Source organism: Leucoraja erinacea, chromosome 12, assembly GCF_028641065.1.
Source record: "Leucoraja erinacea ecotype New England chromosome 12, Leri_hhj_1, whole genome shotgun sequence".
Lineage (NCBI taxonomy): Eukaryota > Metazoa > Chordata > Chondrichthyes > Rajiformes > Rajidae > Leucoraja > Leucoraja erinaceus.
In genome coordinates this window covers 24768289-24796225 of record NC_073388.1, presented here as the reverse complement: position 1 = coordinate 24796225, position 27937 = coordinate 24768289, and the positions used below count along the sequence as shown (strand labels likewise).

At 42.2% G+C, this 27937-nt stretch overlaps 2 protein-coding genes across 2 annotated transcripts in view; one reads left to right on the top strand and one right to left on the bottom strand.

Annotated features, from left to right (window-relative positions):
• pin4 (protein (peptidylprolyl cis/trans isomerase) NIMA-interacting, 4 (parvulin)) overlaps window positions 1-27937 on the bottom strand; it is a 275834-nt gene that overhangs the window by 19396 nt on the left and 228501 nt on the right. The window lies entirely within an intron of this gene.
• pla2g12a (phospholipase A2, group XIIA) lies at window positions 897-15966 on the top strand. Its single transcript, XM_055643857.1, has 5 exons — window positions 897-1036; window positions 4772-5347; window positions 7803-7879; window positions 11032-11197; window positions 15704-15966. Exons 2-5 carry the CDS (start codon window positions 5149-5151, stop codon window positions 15820-15822), a joined length of 561 nt encoding a protein of 186 aa, XP_055499832.1. The 5' UTR covers window positions 897-1036; window positions 4772-5148; the 3' UTR covers window positions 15823-15966.

The following is a 27937-nucleotide window of genomic DNA, read 5'->3' as shown; positions in this document are numbered from 1 at the left end:
CTTCTCTCTTCCAGTACCTTAGGTGTAACAATCGTACTGTAGGACTTGTCGAGGAACGACTCCGTTTCTCGTACGAACCGGAGGTCATCCACTTGCTTCTCCAGTTCCCCAACACGGCCCTTCAGGAGCTCTACCTGGATGCATTTTTCGCATTTGTAGCAGCCAGAGGCACCAGCGGTGTCCTTGACCTCCCACATACTGCAAGCATCGCACTGAATCAGCTTGCCTGACATCTCCTTCTTTCGTCTCCCTCTCAAGCGTATTGCGTGGTCTCCTCTCCGAAGACTCTCGAGCCAAAGTACTAGATCTGCATTGAAGGTTGTAATTTACATAATTTGTACCTGGCTTGACAGTCTATTCAAAGTCTCAGAATAACTGTCAGCTGTTTAGAACTAAAATTGGAAGAGATTTCATCAATTGAAAGCTCTTGGATAAATCATGAATTAATTCATAGATTGAATGACGGTGCTAGCTCATAGGACCGAATATCCTCCTCTTGCACCTATTTTTCAGGAAAGTAAAGGGATATGGAGATAGCATCATTTTCCTGCACAGATGACGAACGACCATCTTGATGAATGGTGGAGGAAGACTGGAGGGAATAGATGGCATACTCTTGGTCCTATTTCTAATGTTGGACTGATTTTTTTATATCAGAACAGATTACCTTGCATCATCATTGGCTTAAAGTATATGACTAATTCCCCACATAATATGGAATGGATAAAATTGCTAATGCTGGAAATCAGAAATAACAATAGAAAATGCTGAGGTATAACTAGCATAGTCTGGGTTTTTTTTTAACACCTTTGTATTGTGAATCGGTTTGCTGCAATGGTAAATTTCCCGGCACCTTTTGGAAGAAGGACAGAATGACCCTTCCCAAAAGGAGCAATGAAATGTATTGAGATGCAGCGTGTGTGTTCTAGTCATCCGGAACAGGGGGCGGTGTACAGGGTGAGGGTGAGACTCGTGGTTGTGCATATACATCATTGCCGGCCACGTCAACACAAGATGTCATGTTCAGGAAATGCAGGTAAAAATCTGGCTAGACCTCTCCCGCAGAGCCTAGGGACAAAAAATCTGCATTCACTCTATTCTGCTTCGTGCCCACTGTATTTTGAAGCCCTGACTCACTTGCTTGGAAATCTCGCACACACGATATATTTTAAACCTTGATGTTTTTCGGAAAGCGTTCTTCAGCAACGAGAGGAGGAGCAATGTTTACATTGATCTCGGGGATGCCAATTGCCAACTGTTGAGCTCGCACGCAATCTTAAATATTGGATGTTTATATTAATTAGAACCGGGGATCATATCTCCCCCTGCCTTCAAATTAATTATTATGTAATGTAAACGTGGTGAAGATTTAGGGTAAAACAATAATTTGTATTTTATATGGGCCTTTCCATAATCGCCGACGCCCCAAAAGTTGTTGAAGTACATTTTAATTACTGTACATTTATTATTGTATGAAATAAGACAGCATCATCCCACAAAACATCAAATGTGTAATAGGGGGGTTGCACGAAAGGTCACGGGGTCATAGGGCTTGACGCACGGAGCCGCTAAATCCAACTGGAAGACATCCGTCAATTCCAGTATATGTTATTAATGCTAGAAACGCCTACTTTCCTACCTGTTAAAAACCGCCAAAATGTTGAATTTTTGCACTGAAAAAAATTGTGGGAGTCGGGGTAAGTGTGAGAGACATGTACCCAACTTTAGAATTCCAAAAGTGAAGCGAAATGAAGGTATAGAGAAGCGAGAACTGAAGGGACTACAGCAGCTAAAGTGCTTGATAAACATTGGCCGTGCAGATATAAGAATTGAAAATATTCGCGTTTGCTCACTGCATTTCATCAAGTAAGGCATTATTTTTGTTTTTTCTTGATTCCTTTGGTATCTAAAAATCTAAAAAATCTCAGAAGTGATAAATCTGGCTATAAATTTGTCTTCAGATACGTTTTCATTTTGTATGTAAAGACCCACGGGAACTATGGGCGATTAAAAAAACTTACAGCCAGATTTATCACTTCTGAAAACTTTTAGATGCCAAAGGAATCAAGAAAAAACACCTGTTGATGAAATGCAGTGAGCAAACGGCCAATGTTCGCCAAGCACTCGGGCTGTGTTGTCCCTTCAGCTCTCGCTTCTATCTACCGTCATTTCTCCTCACTTTTGGCAATCTGAAGTAGGCTAAATGTCTCTCACGCTTATCCCGATTTCCATAATTATTTGCAGCGCAAAAATTGACAATTTCAGCGGGTTTTAACGGGCCCTCTACGCTGGAAACAATGGTAAGTGCCTACCTGCAGTTCATCGTGTGTAATCCATTTGGAGTAGCGTAGCAACAGTACGGGTCATGGGTCGTGACCCGACTGCCGTGAAACCTCCCTATAATACATTGATATTGGGTGAAGGCAAAGCATTAATCGGGGATCCATCCCTTTTCTTTTAAAATGTTGTACATCTGAGATGGATATATATGTCTGGTTTAATATTTAAACTTCCTGAAATATGGTGATTCTAATAGTGCAGTCCTCAGTATAGGGAGGTTTCACGGCAGTCGGGTCACGACCCATGACCCGTACTGTTGCTACGCTACTCCAAATGGATTACACGCGATGTACTGCAGGTAAGCACTTAACATTGTTTCCAGCGTAGTGGGCCCGTTAAAACCCGCTGAAATAGTCAATTTTTGCACCGTAAATAATTATGGAAATCGGGATAATAGTGAGAGACATTTAGCCTACTTCAGATTGCCAAAAGTGAGGAGAAATGACAGTAGATAGAAACGAGAGCTGAAGGGACAACAACAGCCAGAGTGCTTGGCGAACATTGGCCGTTTGCTCACTGCATTTCATCAAGTAAGGCATTATTTGTGTTTTTTCTTGATTCCTTTGGCATCTAAACATTTTCAGAAGTGATAAATCTGGCTGTAATTTTTTTTAAATCGCCCATGTTTCTTGTGGGTTTTTACATACAAAATGAAAACGCATCTGAAGAAAAATTTACAGCCAGATTTATCACTTCTGAGAATTTTTAGATACCAAAGGAATCAAGAAAAAACAAAAATAATGCCTTACTTGATAAAAATGCAGTGAGCAAAAGTGATAATTCCCAATATTTTCAATGTTTACCAAGCACTTTAGCTGCTGTAGTCCCTTCAGTTCTCGCTTCTCTATACCTTCATTTCGCTTCACTTTTGGAATTCTAAAGTTGGGTACATGTCTCTCACACTTACCAGGACTCCCACAATTTCTTTCAGCGCAAAAATTCAACATTTTGGCAGTTTTTAACAGGTAGGAAAGTACGCGTTTCTAGCATTAATAACATATACTGGAAGTGACGGATGTCTTCCAGTTGGATTTAGCGGCTCCATGCGTCGAGCCCTATGACCCGGTGACCTTCCGTGCAATCCCCCTATTACACAAATGTCAGTATGGGTTATGTGCTTTGGGCTTTAACCCATCAATCCCTGACATTTCCCACACATCCGTACATTTTTTTAAAATCAAGAGTACAAGAGAATCTGAACCAATCTGCCTGACGGCATAGTGGAGACGGGTAATCTCATAGCATTTTATGCTGCAGTAACTCAGCAGATCAGGCAGCATCTATGGAGGGCATGGATAGGCGACATGTTGGATAAGAATCCTTCAGGCAGGTTGTAGTGGGGGAGAAAGTTGGAAAGAGGTGAGGGTGGGCAAAGCCAGGCAAGTGATAAATAGACACATGCGAGGGGGGTTTGTTTGGCAGATGGGTGGATAAAAGCTAGAAATGAAAAGAAGACAAGGGTAACAAAGGCGGCCAGAGAAGAGAAATGTAAAGTTAGAAAGAGGGATATAGATGGATGGGGGTGGAGGTTAGGGGGCGGTGCGAAGGAGTGGGACAAATGGATGCACACCAGGATGAGTTGGGCAGAGGAAAGAGAACTCCAGCGCTTTGTGTTCCATACAGGATTCCAACATCTGCAGTTCCTTGTGTCTCTACAACATTTTGTTATTATGCACTATGATGCCATGACTGTTGGATTTGTGTTGTCTTTAACATTTTTAAATGCTAAGGTGTTTCCCAATTGAGTGTCTCTTCAGAGAAGAATAAAGAGTTGTGTCAAATAAATAGTTATAAACAATAATTGTCAGAGGGTACGAGGTTCAGCAAGGCCTATAAATTTAGTTATAACAATTTAGATTGTGGGTGTGCTTAGGAATAGAGAACCGAAAGGGAATGCAAAGTAGACCAGTGGAAATGGGAATGTTTATTGCTTTACTACTTGCATGAAAGTGAAAACGTAACAGGTTAACTCCATACTTGAACAGGGAGTACTGTGAGTTGTGGTATTCATGGACTTTTAAATATATAATTGTACATTTTCATATTATGTTATGTGGGGGTGGATAACTAACTATGAATCATGAGACCTCTGATGTCTGGCTATATGGACATTGCTAGACATTTCTAGATATTTGAGAGTCTGTTCAGTCCAACACCATGTAGTTAACATGTCTACATATATCATTGCTGTGTGTTTATAAGATTATCTATAATTGCTGTAAAATGTATACCCTATTGAAGAAAGGATATCTTTTAACTTTTTACTCTGAACTGTAGTGGTCATGTAAAAAAACAAAAACAAAGGGTAAATGTGGTTGTAACTATATAAACCGTATATTCGATCCATGTGGAGTATTATTAATTTACAAGAATATATTTTGCAAACTTTTTTGTTACACTCACTCAGATTTGTTTTTTTTTCCATTTCTAGTTCACAAGGTTATGGCACATGTGACCTTTCCATCCAGGTTGACTTGCTGTTCTCATCTATGTGACTGGCAATGATGTTTGTGCACCTTAACAGCACTGAAGCAGTTATCAAACCGATAGAAATATGCCACCAATGTTCTCATATTTGAGTTAGAGTCAGATGTTTAATAGCTTAACTAAAGTCAGAGTGAGCCAGTTTACCCAGGCACTCATTTCTCTTTTGGTATGTAGCGCCAACAAATGGCTTTGATTTGGACCTCTCTTTAAGTGCAATAAAAATAGTTTATATTGATCCGTTAAGAGAAACACAGCAGAAATATTTTTGCATCATAGCTCAAAAGCGAAAGTGAAATATTATTCCGTAGAATAATTTTGAGCATGCATTTGCTGATCAGTGTGTTTGTGGGAATTACTTTGTGGAGTTGTGGGTGCCATTCAGAAGATGCAGACTTCAAAGATTGGCGGGGAAAACTGAAAACAATTCGGAATGGAATTCATAAGATCGATACGTATCTAAATGCAGCACTGGATTTACTTGGTGGAGAGGATGGGCTCTGCAAGTACAAATGTAGTGATGGTGAGTAAAATGTTCAGTAATTATTTTTTTATTCAGTAAATACATAAGTAGTTAAAAAAATTAAAACATGAATTAAATGGCATGGTGATCACATGTCAATTTTCTTAATCTAAATTAGACAATGGACAATAGGTGCAGGAATAGGCCATTCGGCCCTTCGAGCCAGGACCGCCATTCAATGTGATCATGGCTGATCATCCCCAATCAGTACCCCATTCCTACCTTCTCCCCATATCCTCTGACTCCACTATCTTTAAGAGCCCTATCTAGCTCTCTCTTGAAAGTTTCCAGAGAACCGGCCTCCATCGCCCTCTGAGGCAGAGAATTCCACACTCACAACTCTCTGTGAGAAAAAGTGTTTCCTCATCTCCGTTCTAAATGGCTTACCGCTTTATCTTAAACTGTGGCCCCTGGTTCTGGACTCCCCCAACATCAGGAACATGGTTCCTGCTAGCGTGTCCAAACCCTTAACAATCTTATATGTTTCAATGAGATCCCCTCTCACCCTTCTAAACTCCAGAGTGTACAAGCCCAGTCACTCCATTCTCTTAGCATATGACAGTCCCGCCATCCCGGGAATTAACCTTGTAAACCTACACTGCACTCCCTGAATAGCAAGAATGTCCTTCCTCAAATTAGGGGACCAAAACTGCACACAATACTCCAGATGTGGTCTCACTAGGGCTCTGTACAACTGCAGAAGGACCTCTTTGCTCCTATACTCGACTCCTCTTGTTATAAAGGCCAACATGCCATTCGCTTTCTTCACTGCCTGCTGTACCTGCATGCTTACTTTCATCGACTGATGAACAAGGACCCCCAGATCCCGTTGTACTTCCCCTTTTCCCAACTTGACGCCATTTTGATAGTAATCTGCCTTCCTGTTTTTGAAACCAAAGTGGATAACATCACATTTATCCACATTAAACAACATCTGCCATGCATCTGCCCACTCCCCCAACCTGTCCAAGTCACCCTGCAATCTCATAGCATCCTCCTCACAGTTCACACTGCCACCCAGCTTTGTGTCATCTGCAAATTTGTTCATGTTACTTTGAATCCCTTCATCCAAATCATTGATGTACATTGTAAATAGCTGCAGTCCCAGCACCGAGCCATTTTGCTGCGGTCCCAGCACCGAGCGCCTGCGGTACCCCACTAATCACTGCCTGCCATTCTGAAAGGGACCCGTTAATCCCTACTCTTCGTTTCCTGTCTGCCAACCACTTCTCTATCCATGTCAGCACTCTACCCCCAATACCATGTGTCCTAATTTTGCCCACTAATCTCCGATGTGGGACCTTATCACATGCTTTCAAAAGTCCAGGTACACAACATGCCGGAGTAACTCAGTGGGACAGGCAGCATCTCTGGAGAGAAGGAATGGGTGAATAAGGGTCTTGACACAAAACGTCATCCATTCCTTCTTTGTGTCTATCTTTGGTTTCAACCAGCATCTGCAGTTCCTTCATACCGTTTTGGTCTTTTTATCTGTAGCCTTTATCACATTCCACCCATCTGCCCCCTCACCCATATCCACATCACTTGCCAGGATTTGTCCCGGCTCTACCTTTTTTCCAGCTTCCCCGCTCCCTGCCACATCAGTCTGAAGAAAGGACATGACCCGAAACGTCACTTACCCATGTTCTCCAAAGATGCTGCCTGATCCACTGAGTTGCTCCAGCACTTTGTGTTTTTTTTTTAGTAAACCAACATCTGCAGTTCCTTGTGTCTGTCAACATATTACTTATCATTGCAATGTAACAAAACTGAGCAGGAAACTGTTTGCACCTGGTTAACAAGGGCACCCTTTCTGGTAGGGAAAATTTGGGGGCCAACTAATAACAGGAACCTGTGGTTGACCACTGTCCTCCCTAGACCATGATTATTGTGGTCATTATGTAGTGTCATGGCAGAAGGTAGCCAATTCTGAACCGGTGACCATGATAAACACAGTGCAGTGCACTCTATACTGCAAATTTACTAAACTCTGAACCAAATCGGGGACACTATTTACAGAGAATTTTGAAATGGTTGAGTCTAATTTTTTTTTTAATGACTGCATAAAATTCTAAATTAATAAAAATCCATTCTCTTTTATGCTGATCTAAGTGAATTTGGATTTGGTGACATTTGTTGCTCGTTATTAAGTTTTATTAGGGGTAGGCCTTCTATGTTGCATAATCTGCATATCTTGGGTGAAAGATACATCTTCAAGATGCGCTGGGATGCATATCTTGTACAGTACTTCCTCACTTCATAATGTAACATAAATGATATCATCCTGTCTTTAACTGCGAGAGTATGGATATGGAATACAAATCATAAAATCACAGTGGATGGTCATTTGGGTGATATTTTTTCTTTCCTTATCCTTTTTTATATTTTGTCCAACTAATGCCATTAGTATTTTTTTGCCAGGAAATGCTTTGATTATTATAAACATCTTTTCCAGGATCCAAGCCAGTTCCTCGTTATGCTTTTAAGCCTCCACCGCCCAATGGATGTGGCTCTCCTGTGTTTGGAGTTCATGTAAGGAATATTGTATTCTTACCAATTTCATTTAAGCTCAGTAATATTGCATGTACAGTAGTTTCATAAATAAACAATGTAAAACTATGGATCAGAGAACCTTAATTATGCCCATAACAGAAAGGCTTCTTGTAAAATTGCATAAACAGTAGTTTTATAGTTTTATCTTTTTTATGTTAAAATATAAAGATCAATATGATATTTAATTTTACCGCAAGGCAAGGTTATAATTTTCATTTATATCCCAAGCCTTCGATCCTCAATATTACTAGCAATCGTGATTTATTACGTGTACTAAATTCATACCACATAATTTACAGGAAGGGAAATAAAATCACATTCGTCTTTTCATTTTGAGATAGCTGGAGTAAAAGTAAATTAATTTAAGATTTTATCGTTTTCTCCATCTATTATAATATAAACTTCTGAGTTACCCGTCACCAGATTGGACAGCTGAAAATGGTTTTGCATTTTTAATAGACTCAATGAATATGGCTCTTTATCTCAGTCAACACATCATCTTTATCAAATTTCTCTTATATGCTGTCTTTTTCAAATCAAATCTTGCCTTATTGCACATGTTGCAAACAGCCCACAAAGACTATCACTTATGTCAGTTTCATCAGTGTTGAAACTTAGCTGTGCTTGCTCCATGGTTGCTTGCAGCATAAAAACTCCATGCTTATCTATAAATTCCATTACTTCACGCCAGCCTTCTCCAGTCTGATTTCATACACTGCATCCATCAGCTCCAGCTGATAAATAAATCTGAGTTTTTCCAATGTTTATTGGCCAAGATAGCAATTTTTAGGCAGGAGGCCATTAAGACAACTTGCTATAATGATTCAGTTGAGGATATAGCCCCATCACACCTTATTCTTCACTTGGCGGTGTAACGTTTTTAGTTATCTTGGTCCTCCTTGGTATGTGCGGAAATTTTCTTGCCATTTCCTTGATGTTCCAGAAACCACCTTCAATGTACATTTATAGTTTTTTTCTACATAACTGTACAAAATCTCAATTGACTCAATTTTCTCCCATGAAGTACATCTCAGTGTTTCCTTATTGTTAAAGATGCTTTATAAATGTTAGTTATTGTTAAGAAGTTGATCACATTTTCAAGGCAATCTCTTCACCCACAATAAACCAAAGGGAATTGGGAAAGGAGAAGTTGTTGCAAAACCTTTTAGCTGAGACCAAACAGTGCCTACTTGCCCCAAACACTCAATCCCTAACATTGAGAGCAAAAAGAGACACAAATTGTATTGTACATAACCTGTGGATGAAGAATTAAGGGGGGACTCTAATAAAGGATGACAGTAAAGCATGTCCTTAACTGAATCATTATAACAAGTTTTCTTATGGCCTCCTGTTTCAAATTTATTATCTCGGCCAATAAATATTGGAGAAACCCAGATTTGTTTATGTTATTGGCTTTGATACATTTGAATCTATAGCTTCTGTTATAAGATCAGCTTTCTTTGCATTGGTTGTCCAGTATTTCCATGAAAAGGGAGAGAATATGATTTGAGATGGGACACTTTTGTAACTTCCCTACGATTGAATAACTGTGGCAGGGCTCACTCATGAAAAATGCCACTTGAGGGACATACTGCATGATTGCTGGCTCCCATGGAACTGGACTCTAACAAGCAGCTCCAGTTAGGAAGGGAGGAGAGGAAAATTGCCACGTATCTCTCTTCGTCAGCCCTTCTTATGATCCACTCACCTATTACTTTTTAATCATTCAGAATGGGTTCTTGCAATCATGATCAATACTTCCATTAATCTAGTTAATTACTAACAGACACATAACACAAAGTTTAGGATTTATTCTGCTGTTAGTGTTTGCTTCACATTTCTACAATATGGGCACCAAATGCTAATATTAGTTATTACTCTCTCGCTCTCTCTCAGTCGTGTCACCAGGATCCAACACAATTTACATAGACATGTCTGCCCTTTCTCTGATTGTCCAACTAGTTTTGTAGTTCTTGCAATGAGATAAATTCGTACATTCTTGCTCTTTTGAAGAAAGAATACTTATCGTTGGCCTTCCCACTCGAAATGCTTTAGTTTTGGTATTCAGTCCAACTTATTTGTTATAGTTCCACAACTGTACAGATTATTTGGTCCACACATCCATGCTGGCCATCAAATACCAATCCATATTAATGCTATTCTCCAGCAAATGGCCCATAGCCTTCAATCCCTGGTTATTTGATTGCTCAATTAGATTTGTAAATCTTATCAGAGTCTTCAGTCTCATCCACTCCACCCACATTTATCCATCACTACGTTTCAGAATTATTTTCTAGGTGAAAAAAAATACTTCTTAAATGCCTTCCAATCCCTTAGCATAAATATATGTCCTTTGGGTTTAAACACCTCTGTTGTGGAGAAAAAATGTATTGTTTACACTATTAATGCCACTCATTATTTGTATACCTTAGTCGGGTCTCTCCTCAGCCTCCACTGCTCCAAGGAAACCCCAACCTACAAAGTCTCTCTTCATAACTGAAATGTTTCATCCCAGACAAAATCCAGATGAATCACCTTTGCATCCTCTCCAGTGCAATTGTGTATTTCCCGTACTGTGATGTCCAGAACTGCATACTCTATCGCAGCAGTGGCTTAATCAGTGTTTTAAAACATTATACCATACCTTCCTGCTCCTATACTCGGTTGTGGCTTATGAAGACAAGTATCAAGAAAGTCTTCCTAGCCATCTTATCAGCCTCAGTTGCTACTTTCAGACCGTACCACTGCCCCATTCTCCCTAGGGGTCCTCTCAGTCATTTGTGTATGTCCCTTTTCTTGTTAGTCTTCCCAGAAGGCATCAAGTAACAAACTTCTTGGAGGTGCACTTCCCTAGACAGTCCCAATATGAAGGTAGTAACCTACTTTTAAAATGTGTCAGTTGAATAAATCAAAACAAAAAGTTGAATCTAAATTTGCCCACAGTAACTGATAATGAGCTTTGCTGGTAACCAATAAGCAATTTGTTTGAATGGCTTTCAAAAGCAGCAAAACACCAGCATCAAGAGCTGCTAACTTTCAACGTTGTCCTAAATGCAAATTTTATCATGAGATTAAAACCCAATTCTTGAAGATTTTGCATTTCTAATCTTTATGTATATTTTTCTGAATAGTTAGACGTAGGAATTCCTTCCATGACAAAGTGCTGCAATCAACATGATCGTTGTTATGATACTTGTGGTAATACTAAACAGGAGTGTGATGAAATGTTTCAGTACTGCCTTTCCGTAATTTGCAGAAATGTACAAAAAACATTAGGAATGGATGCAACTGTACAGGGTAAGTGTAGGTAACACATGTTGTTTATTACATTCAGCTGAAACGTTACTGCTAATGCAGCATTGACATTGTCCATGGGGATTTATCACCACAAGATGCCGTAAATCAGAGCAATAACCCAGATTTTATGGAATAATGATTTGTCTCATCCGTGCCCCCATTCAATAGGGATAACAACCTGTCTTAACATGAACTCACTCCATGTTCATACTATACCAACATGAAAACTGATAAACAAGTTCTAGAACAATGGCACTTCTGGTTCCATTCAATGGAAGATACTGAACGCTAATTTGTTTAGTATATCATAAAATAGATATGAGTAAGAAAGGAATTTGGCTCGTCATTATCCATATAACCATTCATTTTGGGTGATTCTAACATACCCTAGTTGGTGCCATTAATTTACTCCATTGTTTTAGGCTCCACTGCCTCATCAGAGAGATTAAAGTACACACCGCTGTTACTGTGACAAAAGATTTCCTGATGCCAGTCTCAAATGATCACTTACTAGGTTGAATTAATCCCCTTGATAAGCTTTGAGCTTTTTACATTGATGCGAAAGGTTAAAGCTCTTATTTTGAAAAAATGAACTAAATTCAATACTCAAAGTGGGTTTTAATCTGCACATTATTGTCACAGTAGACTTTTCCAGACAACTAAGGCATCCACTGTGATGGTTTCTTCTGTTAATGCCTTTGTGAAGACAATTATTAAGGTTGAGGCAGGTTAAAGAATCATTAAGGATGGAGAGAGAGTGATCAAAGGGGCTGTAGAAGTCATTGAAAGTAAGGGGTCCAATTGCTGTGCAAGACAAACAGTCACTGTTGATGCTAAAGCCACTTCTTGCCTTAGACAAATGATCACCCTAAGAAAATATTTGCCTCTGGACTGTAAAGCTATGTCAAGGTTTAAGGAACTTAAACCAGCCAGCCAATTTGCTTATGGCAGAGTCTCACACACAGCAAATAGTTTGGGTTATGTTTAAGGTTCAAAACACAATATTCAGTGCTTATCTTTTAATAGTGACCTTGTTACGTGTGACCACAAGAGCATTTAGGGTCTCAGAAACTACAACATTTCAATTTTTGAACACCACCATGCCTTTGAAAAAAAAATGTTTTCCCCCAGAGTAGACCTGATCATGATGGTTTGTATGTCAAAGCACACTCTTGAGATTTGACTGGGCACATCCAATCATGCATTCATAGAGACATACAGCACGAAACAGAGCTTTCAACCCACTGAGTCCATGCTAACCATCAACTAACCATTTACATTAATCCAATACTAATCCCATTTTTAAAAAAATTTCAGTTCTCATTCCCATCAAACTTTCCCAGATTCTACCACTTGCCTACACACCAGGGTGCAATTTACAACGGCTGATTAACACACCTGGAGGATACCCATGTGATCATTGGGAGAATATGCAAACTCCACATAGACAGTGCCCATGGACAGGATTTAACCTGTATTTCTAGAGCTGTGTGGTAACATTTTTGCTAGCTATGCCATTGCATCATCCAATTCCATTTTATGCAGACCAGCTATCTTTCATGTTTGACACACATATATGTATATCATACATGACCTGCTGAGTACTCCAGCATTTTGTGTCTTATTGATATCATTCCCTGTGCTGGGAGGCAAATATTCACAGGATTGGTGTTGGTTCTGGGCTCAGTGCAATGTATATTAATGACACGGATGAAGGAAGTGTAACATATTCAAATTTGCAGATGATACGAAGATGGATCTAAAAATAAGTTTTCAGACACAAATAGTCAACAAAGGGGTGTGGATAAGTCACGTAACTGAGCAAAAAAAGATGGAATATTATGAAGGGAAAGTTGTCCACTTTGGTTAAAAAAGGAAAGCAAAGTTTTATTTAAATTATGTAAACCTAATGGGTTCCAGTGGCCTCATGCACGAATCGCAAAATCATGATATGAATATAGCAAATAGTTAACGTAAATAGAATGTTAGCCTTCTATAATGGTATGTAAAAGTTAGGCCGTCTTGCTGCATCTGCCTTGGGTGAGGTACTGGAGATAGCCAATGTGTACCTTAGTTTAAAGGTTGTCTAGGGCAGGTCATTAATGGAGTTTTTTGAGGAGATGACAAAGGAGATTAATGAGGGTAGGGCAGTGTATATTGTCTTCCAGGACATTAGTAAGGCAATGATCCCTGTGGTAGGCTGGTCCAGAAGATTAAGATGCATGGAATTCATTGTGACTTGGCACTTTGGATTCAGAACTGATTTACCCATAGAAGACTGAGTAGTGGTGGAAGGGTATTATTCTGCTGGCAGTCTGACTGACAGTATTCTGCAAGGATCAGTTAGACCTCTGTAATATATATACATTACTATATATCAATGATTTTGACAAAAATGTAAATGGGTTGGTTAAAGTTTGCAGACAACACAAAAATTGGTGGAATTACAGACAGTTGGAATTGAATGTTGTCAAAGGATACAACAGGATCGGTTACACATTATGGGTGAAGAAGTGGCAGATGGAGTTGAATCAGGGCAAGTGTTAGATGTTGCACTTTGGGAGGTCAAATGTGAGGGGAAAGTATAGTTAATGGTAGGACACAAACTTAGAGGCCCGAGGCCATGGCTCCCTGAAAGTAGCATCACAAGTGGACAAAGTGGAAACAAAGGCTTGTGGTAAGTTTGCCTTCATCAAGTGGGGGTTTCAGTCTAAGAGTCAATAAGTCACATTGCAACTTTATAAAATTTTAGTAAGACCACATTTGGAGTATTGTGTGCAATACTGGTTGACCCATTACAGGAAGGGTGTGGAGGCTCTGGAGAGGGTGCAGAAGAGGTTTTCCAGGATGTTGCCTAGTTTAGAGGGCATTAGCTTTGTGGAGAGGTTGGACAAACAGGGATTGTTTTCCCAAGAGGTTAGAGGAGTGACCTAATAGAAGTATATACAAATAAGATAGACAGTCAGAACATTTTCCCTCAGATGAAAATGCCAAATACTAGATATAACTTTAAAATGAGAGGAGGAACGTTTAATGGAGATGCATGAGGCACGTTTTTATATAGAAAGTGGTAGGTGTCTGGGGTTGTGGTTGAAGCAGAGACTAGTGGCATTTAAGAGGATTTTTGATTCTCATGAATATGCAACAAATGGAGAATATGGATCATTTTCCAGTAGAAAGGATAAGTTTAATTTAGCATCATGTTCGGCGCAGACATTGTGGTCTGAACGGGCATGTTCCATTGTTGTGTTGTTCTGTGTTCCTCACTAAAGCTTTAGTGAATAGCTGGAGTATTGCATTTATTTTTGATATCCTTATGAAAGGAAGGATGTACTTGACTTGGAGATGATAGGATTACAGTTGCTCCAGTCTTGTTCCTAAAATCTTTTTCTACTCTTTTCATATATTCATCATCTCCTCCACCATAACTGCTTGGGGTAGAAATTCCTCCTAATCACGGTCTGAATTGGGTGACCTCTTATTCTGAGCCTATTTGCGATATCACAATATCTTCTCAACTTCAGTTTTATATTTTGTTAAGATCACCTCTCACTCTTCTGAACTCTAGTGAATGTAGAATCAACCATTCATACATCAACCTCTTCATCTATGAATCAGCCTAGTGAACTTACACCAATGCAAGCCTGAAATAAAGACATCAAAACTTTATGCAGTCTTATTAGCAGACTGTAACATTGCATTAAAACTTTCCAACTTTTATACTACATTATCCTTTTACAGTGTCCTTCCATTGGTTGTCCTTATCTACCCTGTTTGATACATCCTCTGAGAACTTGAAAATATTTGTCAATTCCTCTTTCTTAAAATTATGTTTCTTGTCTGATGACATTCTAAATGCCATGCTACTATAATAATTGAATTCAGCATTTTCCTAATTAATGTATGGTTTATCATAGCTTCTTGCTTTCTGTCTGTCCTCCTGAATAGTGGTCTTTCATTTGTTAGGGGCTTCCAATGCTCTGGGACTTTAACCAGAACCCAGTGAATTTTGGTGGAGAACAAACAACACATCCAGTATCTCTGCAGCCTCTTCTTTTAAGACCTAGAGTACAGCTCCGGGAGACTTGTCTGTCTTTAGACCCATTGGCTTGTCTACTACAGATTTTTGAGGGTTTTTTTAAACTAGAGGAAATCGACTGTTAGAGAGATCAGGCAGGAAAGAACAAGTTAGTCATGATCTTGTCGAGTAGGCTCGAGACACTCAAAAGCAAATTCTAAGTATCATGTTCTTCTTCTAATGGGTTGCAAAATTGTGCTAGTATATTTCCAGCACAACAGATATCCATTTTTTAAAAGAAAAATAACCTAATTGAAAGCTATATTGTCAATATGAAAACTCAATACAGGAATTAGATATAATTATTTAAATCTTCATCTGTATAATGAAGGTAAAAATTCAAAATGTATTGATGGTTGCTTATTTATTAATACCAGTCATTTTTACCAAAGAAACAAACCTAATTTTGTTTTTCTCTTTTTGTATAGCTTGTGAGAACGCTGTAGAACTGCTTTTCAATGCAATCATGCATTTGGGATGCAAACCCTACCTAGACAGTCAGAGGGCCTCGTGCATGTGTGCTTATGAAGAAAAATTTGATCTTTGATGTGAAGATTGAAAAAAACAAATGTTTTAAATAAGAACCAACTGATCAATTAATCTGAAATATTGTTTTCTCAGGAATTGTTTAATTGTGTCAGATATATAATAACATTCCATTATGTAATAAAAATGTTTACATAATTTAAAATTTGAATTATTTACATGTTAATATACCAGATGTATATTTTAACACTAGTGCCCAGCATATTGCAGTTTCCTGCTCTTGCATTGAGTTTAATCTTCTGAGATGCACCCATTTAAACATTTAACGTTTAATTTATTCCCCCACTTCTTCCACATGTGAAGAGGAGAAAAGTCCAAAATCTGAATTAAGAAACCAGTCTCATATGCCACCTATTGGCAGGTTATTGAGTGACTTTTCCACGTGACCAATTGAGAATAAATCTGGGCTTTGGCAGTTTTTAAATCGATTGTAGAAATTGTAAATATATTGAATTTAATTTATTTAAAATGGGAAGTTAAATCAAGATTAACTTAATCTGAAATAAATATGCCTTGCATTGTAAAAAAATAGACCCAGGTTACCAAACCTACTACAAACATAGGTTGCTTATTTCTGTGAACACTAGAAATTGGAACATGTAACATCAGGCAGCATCTTTAGAGGAAGATACTGAGCTGAGGTTTTGTTTTGCTAACCACAAATGTTTGAAATAGTTGAACTGATTTTTTGTTTATAGATTGTATTGGTTAGAATAGTGGGATGCTAACTTGTGATATTAATGTTGTCAATTGAGAGAAATGACAATGTTGGCCAGTCCTCATCATGAGGTATAAAATGTAAGAGCAATAAAATGGAAGAGCAATAAAATGGAATCAAAAATATATATCAAAGGAAACATTTACAAAATTTAATATGGGCAGGGTTGTAATGAATTTGTGAAAAGACATAGAGCTATACAGCATGGAAACAGGCCTTTTGGCCCCCATTTTCCTTACTGACCAAACTGGCATATGTGCTAATTCCATATGCCTATAGTTGGCCCATATCTCTTTATTCCTATCCATATATCTATCCAATGTATTTTAAAAACTGTAATTGTATCCGCTTCTTTAGCTTCCTCTGATTGCTCATTTCAGACATGGACTAACCACTGAGTGAAATTGCCCCTGAGGTTCCACTTAAATCTCTCCACTCATTTTAGGTTATGCCTCTACCCTGCAAAAAAGACTGTGAGCATTCACTTTATCCATGCCCCTCATGATCTTGTAAGACGATCCCTTAGTCTCCTATGTTCCAAATAAAAAAAGTCTTAGTCTATCCAATCCCCCCCCCTATAACACAAGCCCAGGTAATATGTGAATCTCTTTTGCACCCTTTCCAACTTTTTCTGACTATTGTAATAATAGTGACTCATCATTATTCGGAATTCATCCAATAGTGGTCATGTCATCAGAGAATTTAAAGATAAAGGTGGAACTATGGGTATAGAGTGGGTAGAGCAGGAGACTAAATGTATTCTTGAGGTGCCCCTGTGCTGATGGTTTTCGAGGAGGAAGTGTTGTTGCCAATTCGTGCCGATTGTATTTTATTGATCAGGAAGTTGAGGATCCAGTTGAAAAAGGATGTGCAGATACCCAGTTCCTTGAGCTTGGTAACGTTTGGAGCGGACGATGGTGTTGAATGCTGAGCTGTAGTCTATGAACAACGACCTGACATATGTGTTTTTATTGTCCAAATAGTCCACTGCCGAGTGGAGAGCCAGTGAAATTACCCCCCCCCCCCACCCCACATTGATCTATTGTGGTGGTAGGCAAATTGTAGTGAGTCTAGGTTCCTGCTAAGGTAGGAATTGATATGCGCCGCAACCAACCTCTCAAAGCACTTCATCACCATGGACATTAGTGCCACCGGTCACTAGTCATTGAGCCATGTCACCTTACTCTCCTTGGGCAATGATATTGGGAAACATAGCTGGGAAACGTAGATCTCAGTAATGAGGTTGAAGAGGCATTTGGCCCATATCTCTTTAAATCTCGAATAACCAAATATCTTCTGAATGTTGTTATTGTACCAGCCTCAGCTACTTCTTTGTCAGCTTCTTTCTATATACCCACCACCCTGTGTTAAAAAGCTGCCCCAGGTTCCTATCATTTTTTTCCCTCTCACCTTAAATCTACGCCCTCTAGTTCTTGAAAAAGACTGCATTTACCCTGTTCGTTCCCCTCACAATTCTATACACCTCTATAATATCACCTCTGAGCTCCCTACATTTCAAGGAATAAAGTCATCACCTGTCCAACCTCTCCTAATAGCACAGTCTCAAGTCCTGGCAACATCCAGTGGCGCTGTTACTGGCTGTCTCCGACCACAGTCTGGTTGCCTTTTTTTTGTAATGTTTAGAATGCATTTTTTTTTGTTTTTTTCAGTATTTTATGTGGGGGGAAGCGGGTAGGGTAAGGGGGAAACCATCCTTCAGTCGTTTCCTGGCGAGGATGCGGCTATTATCCGAGTCGCATCCTCGCCCCCCGCGGCCTACGCACTGGATTGGTGCGGCCTTTCCTGCCGAGACCAGACCAGAGCTTCAGCAGCTGCGGTGCAGCGCTCGATACATCGCGGAGCGGGCGAGGCCTTACCTGGGATCGCCGTTTGGAGCTCCGGAGCTGTAGGGCTGCTGCTCCAACATCGCTGAGCTGTGGTTGCGGAGCTCCCAACATCGCAGAGTCCTGGGACCCTTTGCCGGGGATCGCCAGCGCGAATCTCCGCCCAGCACGGCCTGTGGACATTGGGAGCCGCGGACTCCGGTGGGAGGTGGCCGATTCAGAGGTCCGGGCCTCTCAGGATGTTCTCCTGTTCGACGACGGGGTTCCATCGTTCCCGGTGAGAGGGCCTGAACATCGGGCCGCCCGTAGCGGCGACTGCGGAGGGCCCAGAGGCCCCGACCATGGGTGAACATTGGGGAACATCAGCGAGGAGGTTGACTGGACTTTGGTTCCTTCCCTCACAGTGGGGAACTTTGGTGCCGCTGTGGGGATGTTTGTGTTGTGGACTACTGTGTTTTTGTGGGGGGGGGGGGGGGTTAATTTTTGACTAAGAGAAAGAGAATTTCCTTGTCTCTTAATTGAAGACATTGACAATAAATTGAATCAAATTAAATCAAATCCTCGTAAAACATCTCTACACTCTTTCCAGCTTAATGACATCTTCCATATAGCAGAATGATCAAAACTGAACACAATTTTCCAAGTGTGGGTCACCAACATCTTGCAAAATTAAAACAAAATATCCCAACTTTTGACTGATGAAGGCCATTTTGCCAAAAGCTTCTTCACCACCTTATATATCAGTGACACCGTTTTCAAGGAACTATGTACGTACTCCTCAATCCCTCTGCACTACAACACTTCCCAGGGTCCTATCGTTCACTGTGAGGGTCCTGCCTGGTTTGACTTCCCAAAGTACAACACCTTACACTCATCTGAATTTTACTTCGGCGTCACGTGAGTGACTACGTGAAGAACCCCGCTTACGACGCATGCGTGCCATATCGCTACACGCATTGCAAAGAGTCACACAGGGGGAACGACGTTCCCCAGCGGGAGAATTTGAAAGTCGGGAACAGCAGGTAAGAGACTCTGCGTTCCTTCCACTTACCTTTTAGGTGGAGACATGGACCGGATCCATGAAGGCTGCGGAAAGCTGGCGGGGGAGAACCGCGGAGTGCGGGCAGCCGGCAGCAGCAGCAACGGCACACCAATTTTCCGGAGAGGAAACACCTGTGCCCGACTTCGCTCCCGCACCGGCAAAATTCACTTCTCGGCCGGGCGGGAAGCGAAGCAAAGACGTCCCGTATGCCAGTCTCAAGCGAGTCTGGCTTGGAGCAGTCGCTAGCGGCCAGCGCCGAGGCTGGAGGACAGAGAGCAACCACGAGGACCAGTGCTGTAAGTACCGGGGGTACACAGGAGGGCTGGAGAAACTCAGCGGGTGCAGCGGCATCTATGGAGCGAAGGAAGTGGGGACGTTTCGGGCCGAAACCCTTCTTCAGACTGTAAGTACCGGGGTTGGTCCGAGGGGTCCCTACGAGCAGCTGGGAGCGGCCAGTGCTGAGGGCATTTGAGCCAGTCTGACCGGCTGCAAACCAGTGCCGTGAGCACCGGGGTCGGTCCCAGCGGTTTAAGATTACGAGCAGCTGGGAGCGGCCAGTGCTGAGGGCATTGGAGCCGGTTTGACAGGCTGCAAAACGACCACAGAGGGACCAGTGCCGTGAGCACCGGGGTCGGTCCCAGCGGTTTAAGTTTAAGATTAACAGCCGGTTTGACCGACTGCGGAACTACCGCGAGGGACCAGTCTCGTGAACTCCAGGGTCGGTCCGAGTGGTTCGAATCTGACCAACAGCGGGAGCGCCCAGAACTGAGGGCATTGAAGCGGGGTTGACCGGCTGCAAACGACCGCGAGGGACCAGTACCGTGAGTACCGGGGTTGGTCCCAGCGGTCTGAGATAAACGAGCAGCCAGGAGCGCTGAGAGCGTTGGAGCCGGTTTGACCGGCTACACAGCAAAAATCCCGACGAATCGGGTACAAACCCACGGACCCCATTGAATTGAGTGGCGGTGCAGGCTTGAGGGGCCGAATGGCCTGCTCCTGCACCTAATTTCTATGTTTCTATGTTGCTATGACCTTTACTATAGGTATGTGGGAAAATGGTGTATACCTAAAAATAGGGGGTTTTCATAGAATCTGTTTGTTAATCCTTTGGTTAAAGTATTAGATGGGTCCGAGGCGCTGGAAGTGCGGAGACGGCGTGGACCCACTAGCCCACGCTGGAGGAAGCCGGCACGAGTGGCTGCAGCATGATCAGCAGCCAGCACAGGTGCCTGTGAGTACCGGGACCGTGTGGAGTGGTGGACCTACATACAGGACCGGTGCGGTCAGCGGCGGGGCAAGAAAAACCCACAAACCAATGCCCGTGTGTACGGGGGACGGGAACAGCGGAGGGAAAAAGGAGCTCCTTCACAGTGGCAGTCACATGAATGTGGAGACTAGCCACAGTGGGCAGGAGGTAAGCCCCACATGGGTACCCCGTGCGGGACCCCTAGAGAAAAGAGTGGGCAGGACCCTGATGGGCCAGACCCTGACCACACAGGATTACATAATCCAGAAGCTGCTGGATGGTGGAGACTGGGATCCAAGGATGGCAGCCAGTATAAATTACATGACTGGCCATCAATTACAACAAATTTTCACAGAGACCATCTCCGAAAAAGGTGGAAGAAAGAAAGAAATCAGCACCACCATCTCCGAAAGTGCACCAAAACATGTGGAAGTGGAGGAGCTCCTCCATGGTGGCAGTCCCATGAATGTGGAGGCTAGCCACAGTGGGCAAGAGGTAAGTCCCACAGCGGTACCCCGTGTGGGGCCGCAGAATATCTCTTACTCCTCGGAGGAGAGTGGGCAGGACCAATTTTGGTCAGACCCTGACCAAGGCACAGGTTTACATAACCCTGAAGGAGGGGAGACATCAGCTGTGCCGGATTTAAACCCCGCGCCGGGAAAATCAAAGCCTAGACCGGGCGGGAAGGCAAAGCGCAAAGTACATCACTGCGAAAATGATGTGGAGAAACAGCCTCCGGATAATACTTACTGATACCGGAGTAAGGATGAGCAGCTGCAGGATATAGCACAGCCAGCAGCGGCCACTTTCGCGGAGCTGGGAAACCGGTACAAGAGGCTGCAGCATGTTCGGCCGTCAGCGACAGGTGAACCGGGACTGCGAGGAACGGCACAATTATATGGGGCGGCCGGGAGCGATCAGTGCCCGTATGCATGGGGACCGGCTGCGGCAAAAACCGCGTGCGACTAGTGCCCGAGAGCACGACACCACTTGTCATTCCTCAGCCGACTTGCTCAGTTGATCAAGATCCTGCTGTAATTCATGATATCCATGATCATTGACTACCTATTCAAGTATCATCTGCAAACTTACTAATCATACCTTGTATATTCTCATCCAAATCATATAGATGACAAACAGTGATGGGCTCAGCACCAATCCCTGAGGCATACCACTCGTCACTAGCTTCCTGTCCGTTAAACAACTTTCCACCGCCGTCCTGTGCTTGCTACAATAAAGCTAATTCTGTATCTAGTTTGCGAAAGTTCTTGGGATCCGATATAGAGTAGCCTACTTTGCTGAACCTTATGAAAGGCCTTGCTGAGGTCCATATAGACTGTCTACGGCCCTGCCCTCATTCACCTTCTTGGTTAGATTTTTTTTTAAATCAGATTCGTAAAACATGATCATCCTTGCACAAAACCATGCTGACTATACCTATTAATCCCTGTTCTTCCAAACGAATTAATATCTTATACCTCAGAATGGTCTTAAATAAAACGTGCTTAAAGAATTATTCAGGATAATTTGGCTTACCTACATTCCAAATAGTTATTTCCTGCACTCCATCATTTCCCCTGCAACATCCTCGAAGATGTAATTTTGCATTCTCTGTAGTCGTTTTACTTGCAGAAGCTCTTAAACCATGTATTCCTTCCTGATTTATCATTCCATTTTCCCTCCGTCAGCCAATGGTGATGTTTAAGATTTTCATTGCCATTGAAAGTGACCCATCCTAAGATATATAGAGGTTATGAATGTTGTAGATAGAAAATAACATTATATTCCTAAGATAAACAGTAAATCCGAGGACTGGGATCATTTTAGAAATCAGCAAAGGTTAACCAAAATATGGATAAGCAGAGGAGGGGGAATGGAATAGGAATGAATCAGCAAGGAACATGGAGCACCTGGTACAGTGTTCAAGAATGGGACCTATTTCCTTTGCTGCATTCCTCTCAACCATTGTTTACGCAGGAATAATTTACTGCACAGAGGAATGGAATTCTAGTTTATTTTATTCCCTTTTGGGGGCATACAGATGTGTGGCATTTCAGAAACATAAACCTCGTTATTAACTGATCTTTATGTTGTTAACCATCAGGCCTAACCTTTGCAGTGAGCTCAATTTGTTTTCAGTGAGCAAGTGCAGGAATATCTGGTAACTTGTGTGTAAGTGCCCACAAGCCGTGTTGTTTATGCCAGGGGTGGAGCAGTGCAAATTGTACAGTAACTTGTGCCAATTTGCGGCTCAGAGCAACTCTGCAATAAATTATGAAACTATTTACACACTAGCACTAAAAATGTGAGAATGTAATGAGCTTCAGAATGTGCCGATGTTGCCTGCTATTATCAAGCTTCATCAAGAGCTGGCTCACAAACAAAACATTTTAAAAAATTATTGTGAATGGCTTAAAATTACTTAAAATGGAGAGCTAATTTGAAAAGTTGTTCACAATTATTGAGGATATCATTGCAAACAGGATTAATAATATATATTTATATAATAATGGTAACTTTCAGCTTAGAGCAAGTTGAGGTGTTTGGTGCACTTAGTGAGTCACGGACATTGAAATATTGGTGAAGCATAACTTCTGATATTATGGGATTTACCAAAGTAATAGATAACAAATTGTGTTGTAGCCTCCATCAAGGTATTCTATGCTGGCTTTATTGGTGCAAAGCATTTGAATCATCAATTTGATTACCATACACACAGCTCAACTTTGATGCAATTTAATACTTTACTTCATACTGTTTTGATTTATATGTTTTAATTAATGTGAAATGGCACTAAAAATACCCATTCCGAACATATAAAATAGGAAATATGCGAAACATAAATGTACGTTACATTGTCTAGTTACACATGTTCTAATGTGCCTGTGCTATTTTGAAATCTGACGTCACCCACTCTCCATTTGTACGTGTTTATACATGTTTTTTAAAATATTGAGCCAAGTAACATATTAAGGATACCAAAGGAAAAAATGCTCAGCAAATAGCAGGATACATTAAGATATTGACAATTAGATAATTCATCACTTCCAGAGCATTGCTGAAATTGCAAAGGAATTAGAAATAAAATTCTCGTTGGATTTGAAACTAGAAAAGCACTTGAAAAGCAAAAGGAGATCCCTAACTTTAATTATTCGTCATTTTGATCTCTTGACATTCAAGTTCATGACAATCTAGGAGCACTATGCGTGCCTCCATTCTAAAAATAAACCAGTAGGAACCAGCGATCTATCAGGTCAAAAGGAATAGGAATAGACCATTCAGTCTCAGTCTGCTAAATTATGAGATCTGTACCTCAGTAACTTTATCAGTCTTTGATCTTTATCCTTTGATGTCCCTACTTACTAAGTCGATTGATTTTGATCTTGATCATTTAAATTGACCCAGTGCTACCTCTGTTTGTAAAAGTGCTTCATCTCATTTATTCTTAAATAATGTAATATTTGAAATTTTTAACTCTTCAAGCAGAATTCTAAAATCAATAGAGCAGCTGCAGTTTCTTCCCCAGTTGTTTCTGTTGGCTAAGGTGGAGACCCCCATCAAAGTCTTGAGATTTGTCCGTCATTTAGCCCATTGTTTGCTCTTTTTTCTATACTCCTGTTACTTTTGTTAAGTTCTTCCCTGTTACCATGTCTACTTCTCTCAAGTGGAGATCTCTCAGAGCAAAGAGCACATGTTTAAAATGAGGATTAAGAGGCTTCAAGGGGAATCTGAGATGGAATTGTTTCAGCCTGAGGGTGGTTACATTCAGGAACAGAATGCCAGATTGGGGTAGCAGGCACACCCATTTTGGAGACATTGGATGAGCACTGGAATTGTCTATGCATGCTGGGAAAGTGCTGGTAAATGGGATTGGTATAGATAGGGACTTGATGGTTGGCATAGAAGCGTGAGCCAAACGGCCTGTTTCTGTGACTATTTCTGTGACTCTATCATGATTGTAGTAAAATAGGAAATGCTGGAAACAACCAGCAGGTCAGGCAGCATCTTTGGAAATAAAAATGGATTTTAACATTACAATTTGAAGATCGTTCGTTGGAAATGAAAAAAATAAGCACACACGTTTATTTTGCAGAGGGTGGTGGACAAGGAGATTATTTTAGGTAGAGTGAGGTCAGCATTGCTGAGCACACTGCTTCTTGAAGCCTGTCAGAGAGAGAAAAAAATCAATTTAAGGAGAAAATTAAAACTAAAATACAGGTCAACCTGTTGCTGGAATCAGAAACCAAAAGCAGATGCTGGAAATGCCCAGAGATCAGGCAGCATCAAGATGGAAAACTAAGTCGATATTACTGATGGCTGACCTTAGAGCAGAAAAGCCTAGTTTTGATACAAACATAAATTATCGGAAATAGTTTTTTGCTTGGCTTCAACCCTCTCAGCGAGGGTCCATCGTACTCACCTTCATACCATAAAAAACTGTGAACTGATGTCCATTTATGGAAGGTGTATTTCACCCTGACGATGAATGGAAAATAGCTTGAATTCCCATAACCTTTCTTGGTATATTGAAATGTAGTGCAGTGAACCTTCATTATAGGGGGGGTCGCACGTGAGGTCATCGGGTCAAAGGACGTGACGCACGGAGCAGCTCAATCCTTCTAGAGGACATGGCAGCCTCCGGCATACACTTAACACACAAAACGCGTACTTTCTTAACTGTTAAAAACCACCAAAATGGTTATTTTATGCGCTGTAAATAATTGTATACGGTGACTGAGAGCTCGGAAACAAATGCTCTAGTATCTTTGCCAGAGCTGCCAAGTAGTACGAATTTTCCATATTTTATACGGAAATGTGATAAGAATACGGATGTACGGTTTTGCGTTGTTAAATACGGATTTTTTAAAAGTCCGTATTTAACAATGCAAAATCGACCATAAATAATCGTAACAACGAGGTGCAGCGGGCAGGTGGGAGCAGCCGGGTTCGGCCTGACTTCCTGTTTCGTTGCCATGCCATTCACCAATGGACGGGTGGTGGCCCAGTGGGGTTGACTTGGGATCTTGCTGTTTGGAAAATGCAGGGATGTGGGGGGTCATAATGTACCTCAGGGGATCGTAACACATTAAATCTGCGTTTTGGGTTTCAAGATCTGGATTATTGTTTTTGTGGGCGATGGTCTTCCGCGGTGCTTGGGGATGGGGGGCTGGGGTCTCTCTGTCTCTCGTTCTTTCTCGCTCCCGCTCTCTGTCTCTCGCTCTCTCTCTCTCTCTCTCCCTCCCTCCCTCTCTCTCTCCCTCCATCCCTCGCTCTCTCTCCTTCTCTCACTGTGTCTCTCTGTCTTTCGCTCTCTCCCTCCCTCCCCCTCTCTCTCTCTCCAGCTCCCCATCTCGTCTCTCGTCTCGGCATTCCCGGAATCATTAGTTTTTTTGCGGGGGTGGCTGCATCTGTGGTTTCTTCCTGTAGGGGGGGGGAAAGCCCTGGCCCGTGGCGGCTCCTGGTCCGTTCCCTCCGTGGGTGTCACCTGGCCCGCTGAGATCTTCCAGAACTCTGTGTTTTTTGTTTGGCTCTAGAGACTGGGGGCTGGGGTGGCTCAGCAGGACGGGCGGTGGCTCTGGGGAGAGGGAGTGGGTGGCGTTTTGGGTCGAGACACTTCCTCAGGCAATCACAAGTGCTCTCACCGACTAGAGTTCAGTTCAGTCTGAAGAAGGGTCTCGACCCAAAACGTCACCCATTCCTTCTCTCCAGAGTTGCTGCCTGTCCTGCTTAGTTGCTCCAGCATTAGACAATAGACAATAGATGCAGGAGTAGGCCATTTGTCCCTTTGAGCCAGCACACCATTCAATGTGATCATGGCTGATCATCCCCAATCAGTACCTCGTTCCTGCCTTCTCCCCATATTCCCCGACTCCGCTATTTTTAAGAGCCCTATCTAGCTCTCTTGAAAGCATCCAGAGAACCTGCCCCCACCGCCCTCTGAGGCAGAGAATTCCACCACTCACCACTCTCTGTGAGAAAAAAGTGTGTCCTCGTCTCCATTCTAAATGGCTTACTCCTTATTCTTAAACTGTGACCCCTGGTTCTGGACTCCCCCAACATCGGGAACATGTTTCCTGCCACTAGCATGTCCAAACCCTTAACAATCTTGTATGTTTCAATGAGATAACCTCTCATTCTTCTAAACTCCAGAACCCCATTAGGTCTATTTTCAATTTCAGAGTTAAAAAAAAAACACAGAGTGCTGGAGACATTCAGTGGGCTAGGCGGCATCTGTGGTGGGAATGGATTAGGAGTTGGTTCGGGCCAGGGTTCTTCTTCAATAGGAAGGAACTGCAGACCAGGCATGGTGGGAATTCCGATTTTTTTGTTTTCCTATTTGTCAATTTTTTGTGCCCGATTATTTGGCGGCCAATCAACCTCTTTCTCCAAGGGGGTTGCATCCAATCACCGACCAACTTCCCTTAAAATTCCTGTTCAATCAACAAATCGGTCTTCTCCCGTCCAATAAGCCGCTGTCCCCAAGGGCATTGTGTCCAATCACATAATGCGTGGTTACTCGGCAGCCAATCAGACGCAGTCTCCGAGCGGCGTTGCGACCAATCACCAGCTTCCCTTACTGAAGCAGACGATGGCTGCAGCTAACACAGAGAGAAAGAGAGATACAAGAAAGCAGCTATGACATATAATACACAATAAACTGCATTACAAATATACAATAAACAAGTTATGCATTCTTGTATTCTTGGGAATGACCGCACATTAAAAATAAATTGTTTTCAGCAAAATGGCACCGTGTAAAAATACTGATTTCCTCAGCATAAAACTGATTTTCGGGTACTAGAATACTGAAATGCTCTGACAAAACTTGGCTGCTCTGCTTTGCTCTGAACCCGAGCACCAAGATATAAGCAGCCGAAGGAGTGCATCCCTCAGGACACACCCACACCCCCCCCCCCCCCCCCCCCCCCCTAGGTCAGCGCTGTCCGGCCATGCCCACCCCCCCCCCCCCTGACCCTCGCCCTGTGCGGCCGCACTGCCACGGGTTGTTGGTCGGCAATGCCCACATACGGGGGCGGGTGCAGCGGGGCCGCAGCTCTCCGGGCAGCGGACACATGGGAATGAAAACCTGGCCACGTCCCCGATGGCTGCAACAGAGTTGGCGACAGTCTGGTCCCTCCCCCACCCAGAGCCACTGACCGCGCTGCACCGCACCGACCCCATGACCCTCCCCCACCGCCACTGACCTCCACCGCCCCGACTATCCCCCATCCTCCTCCCCGAAACCCCCCCCCAGACCACCCCCCA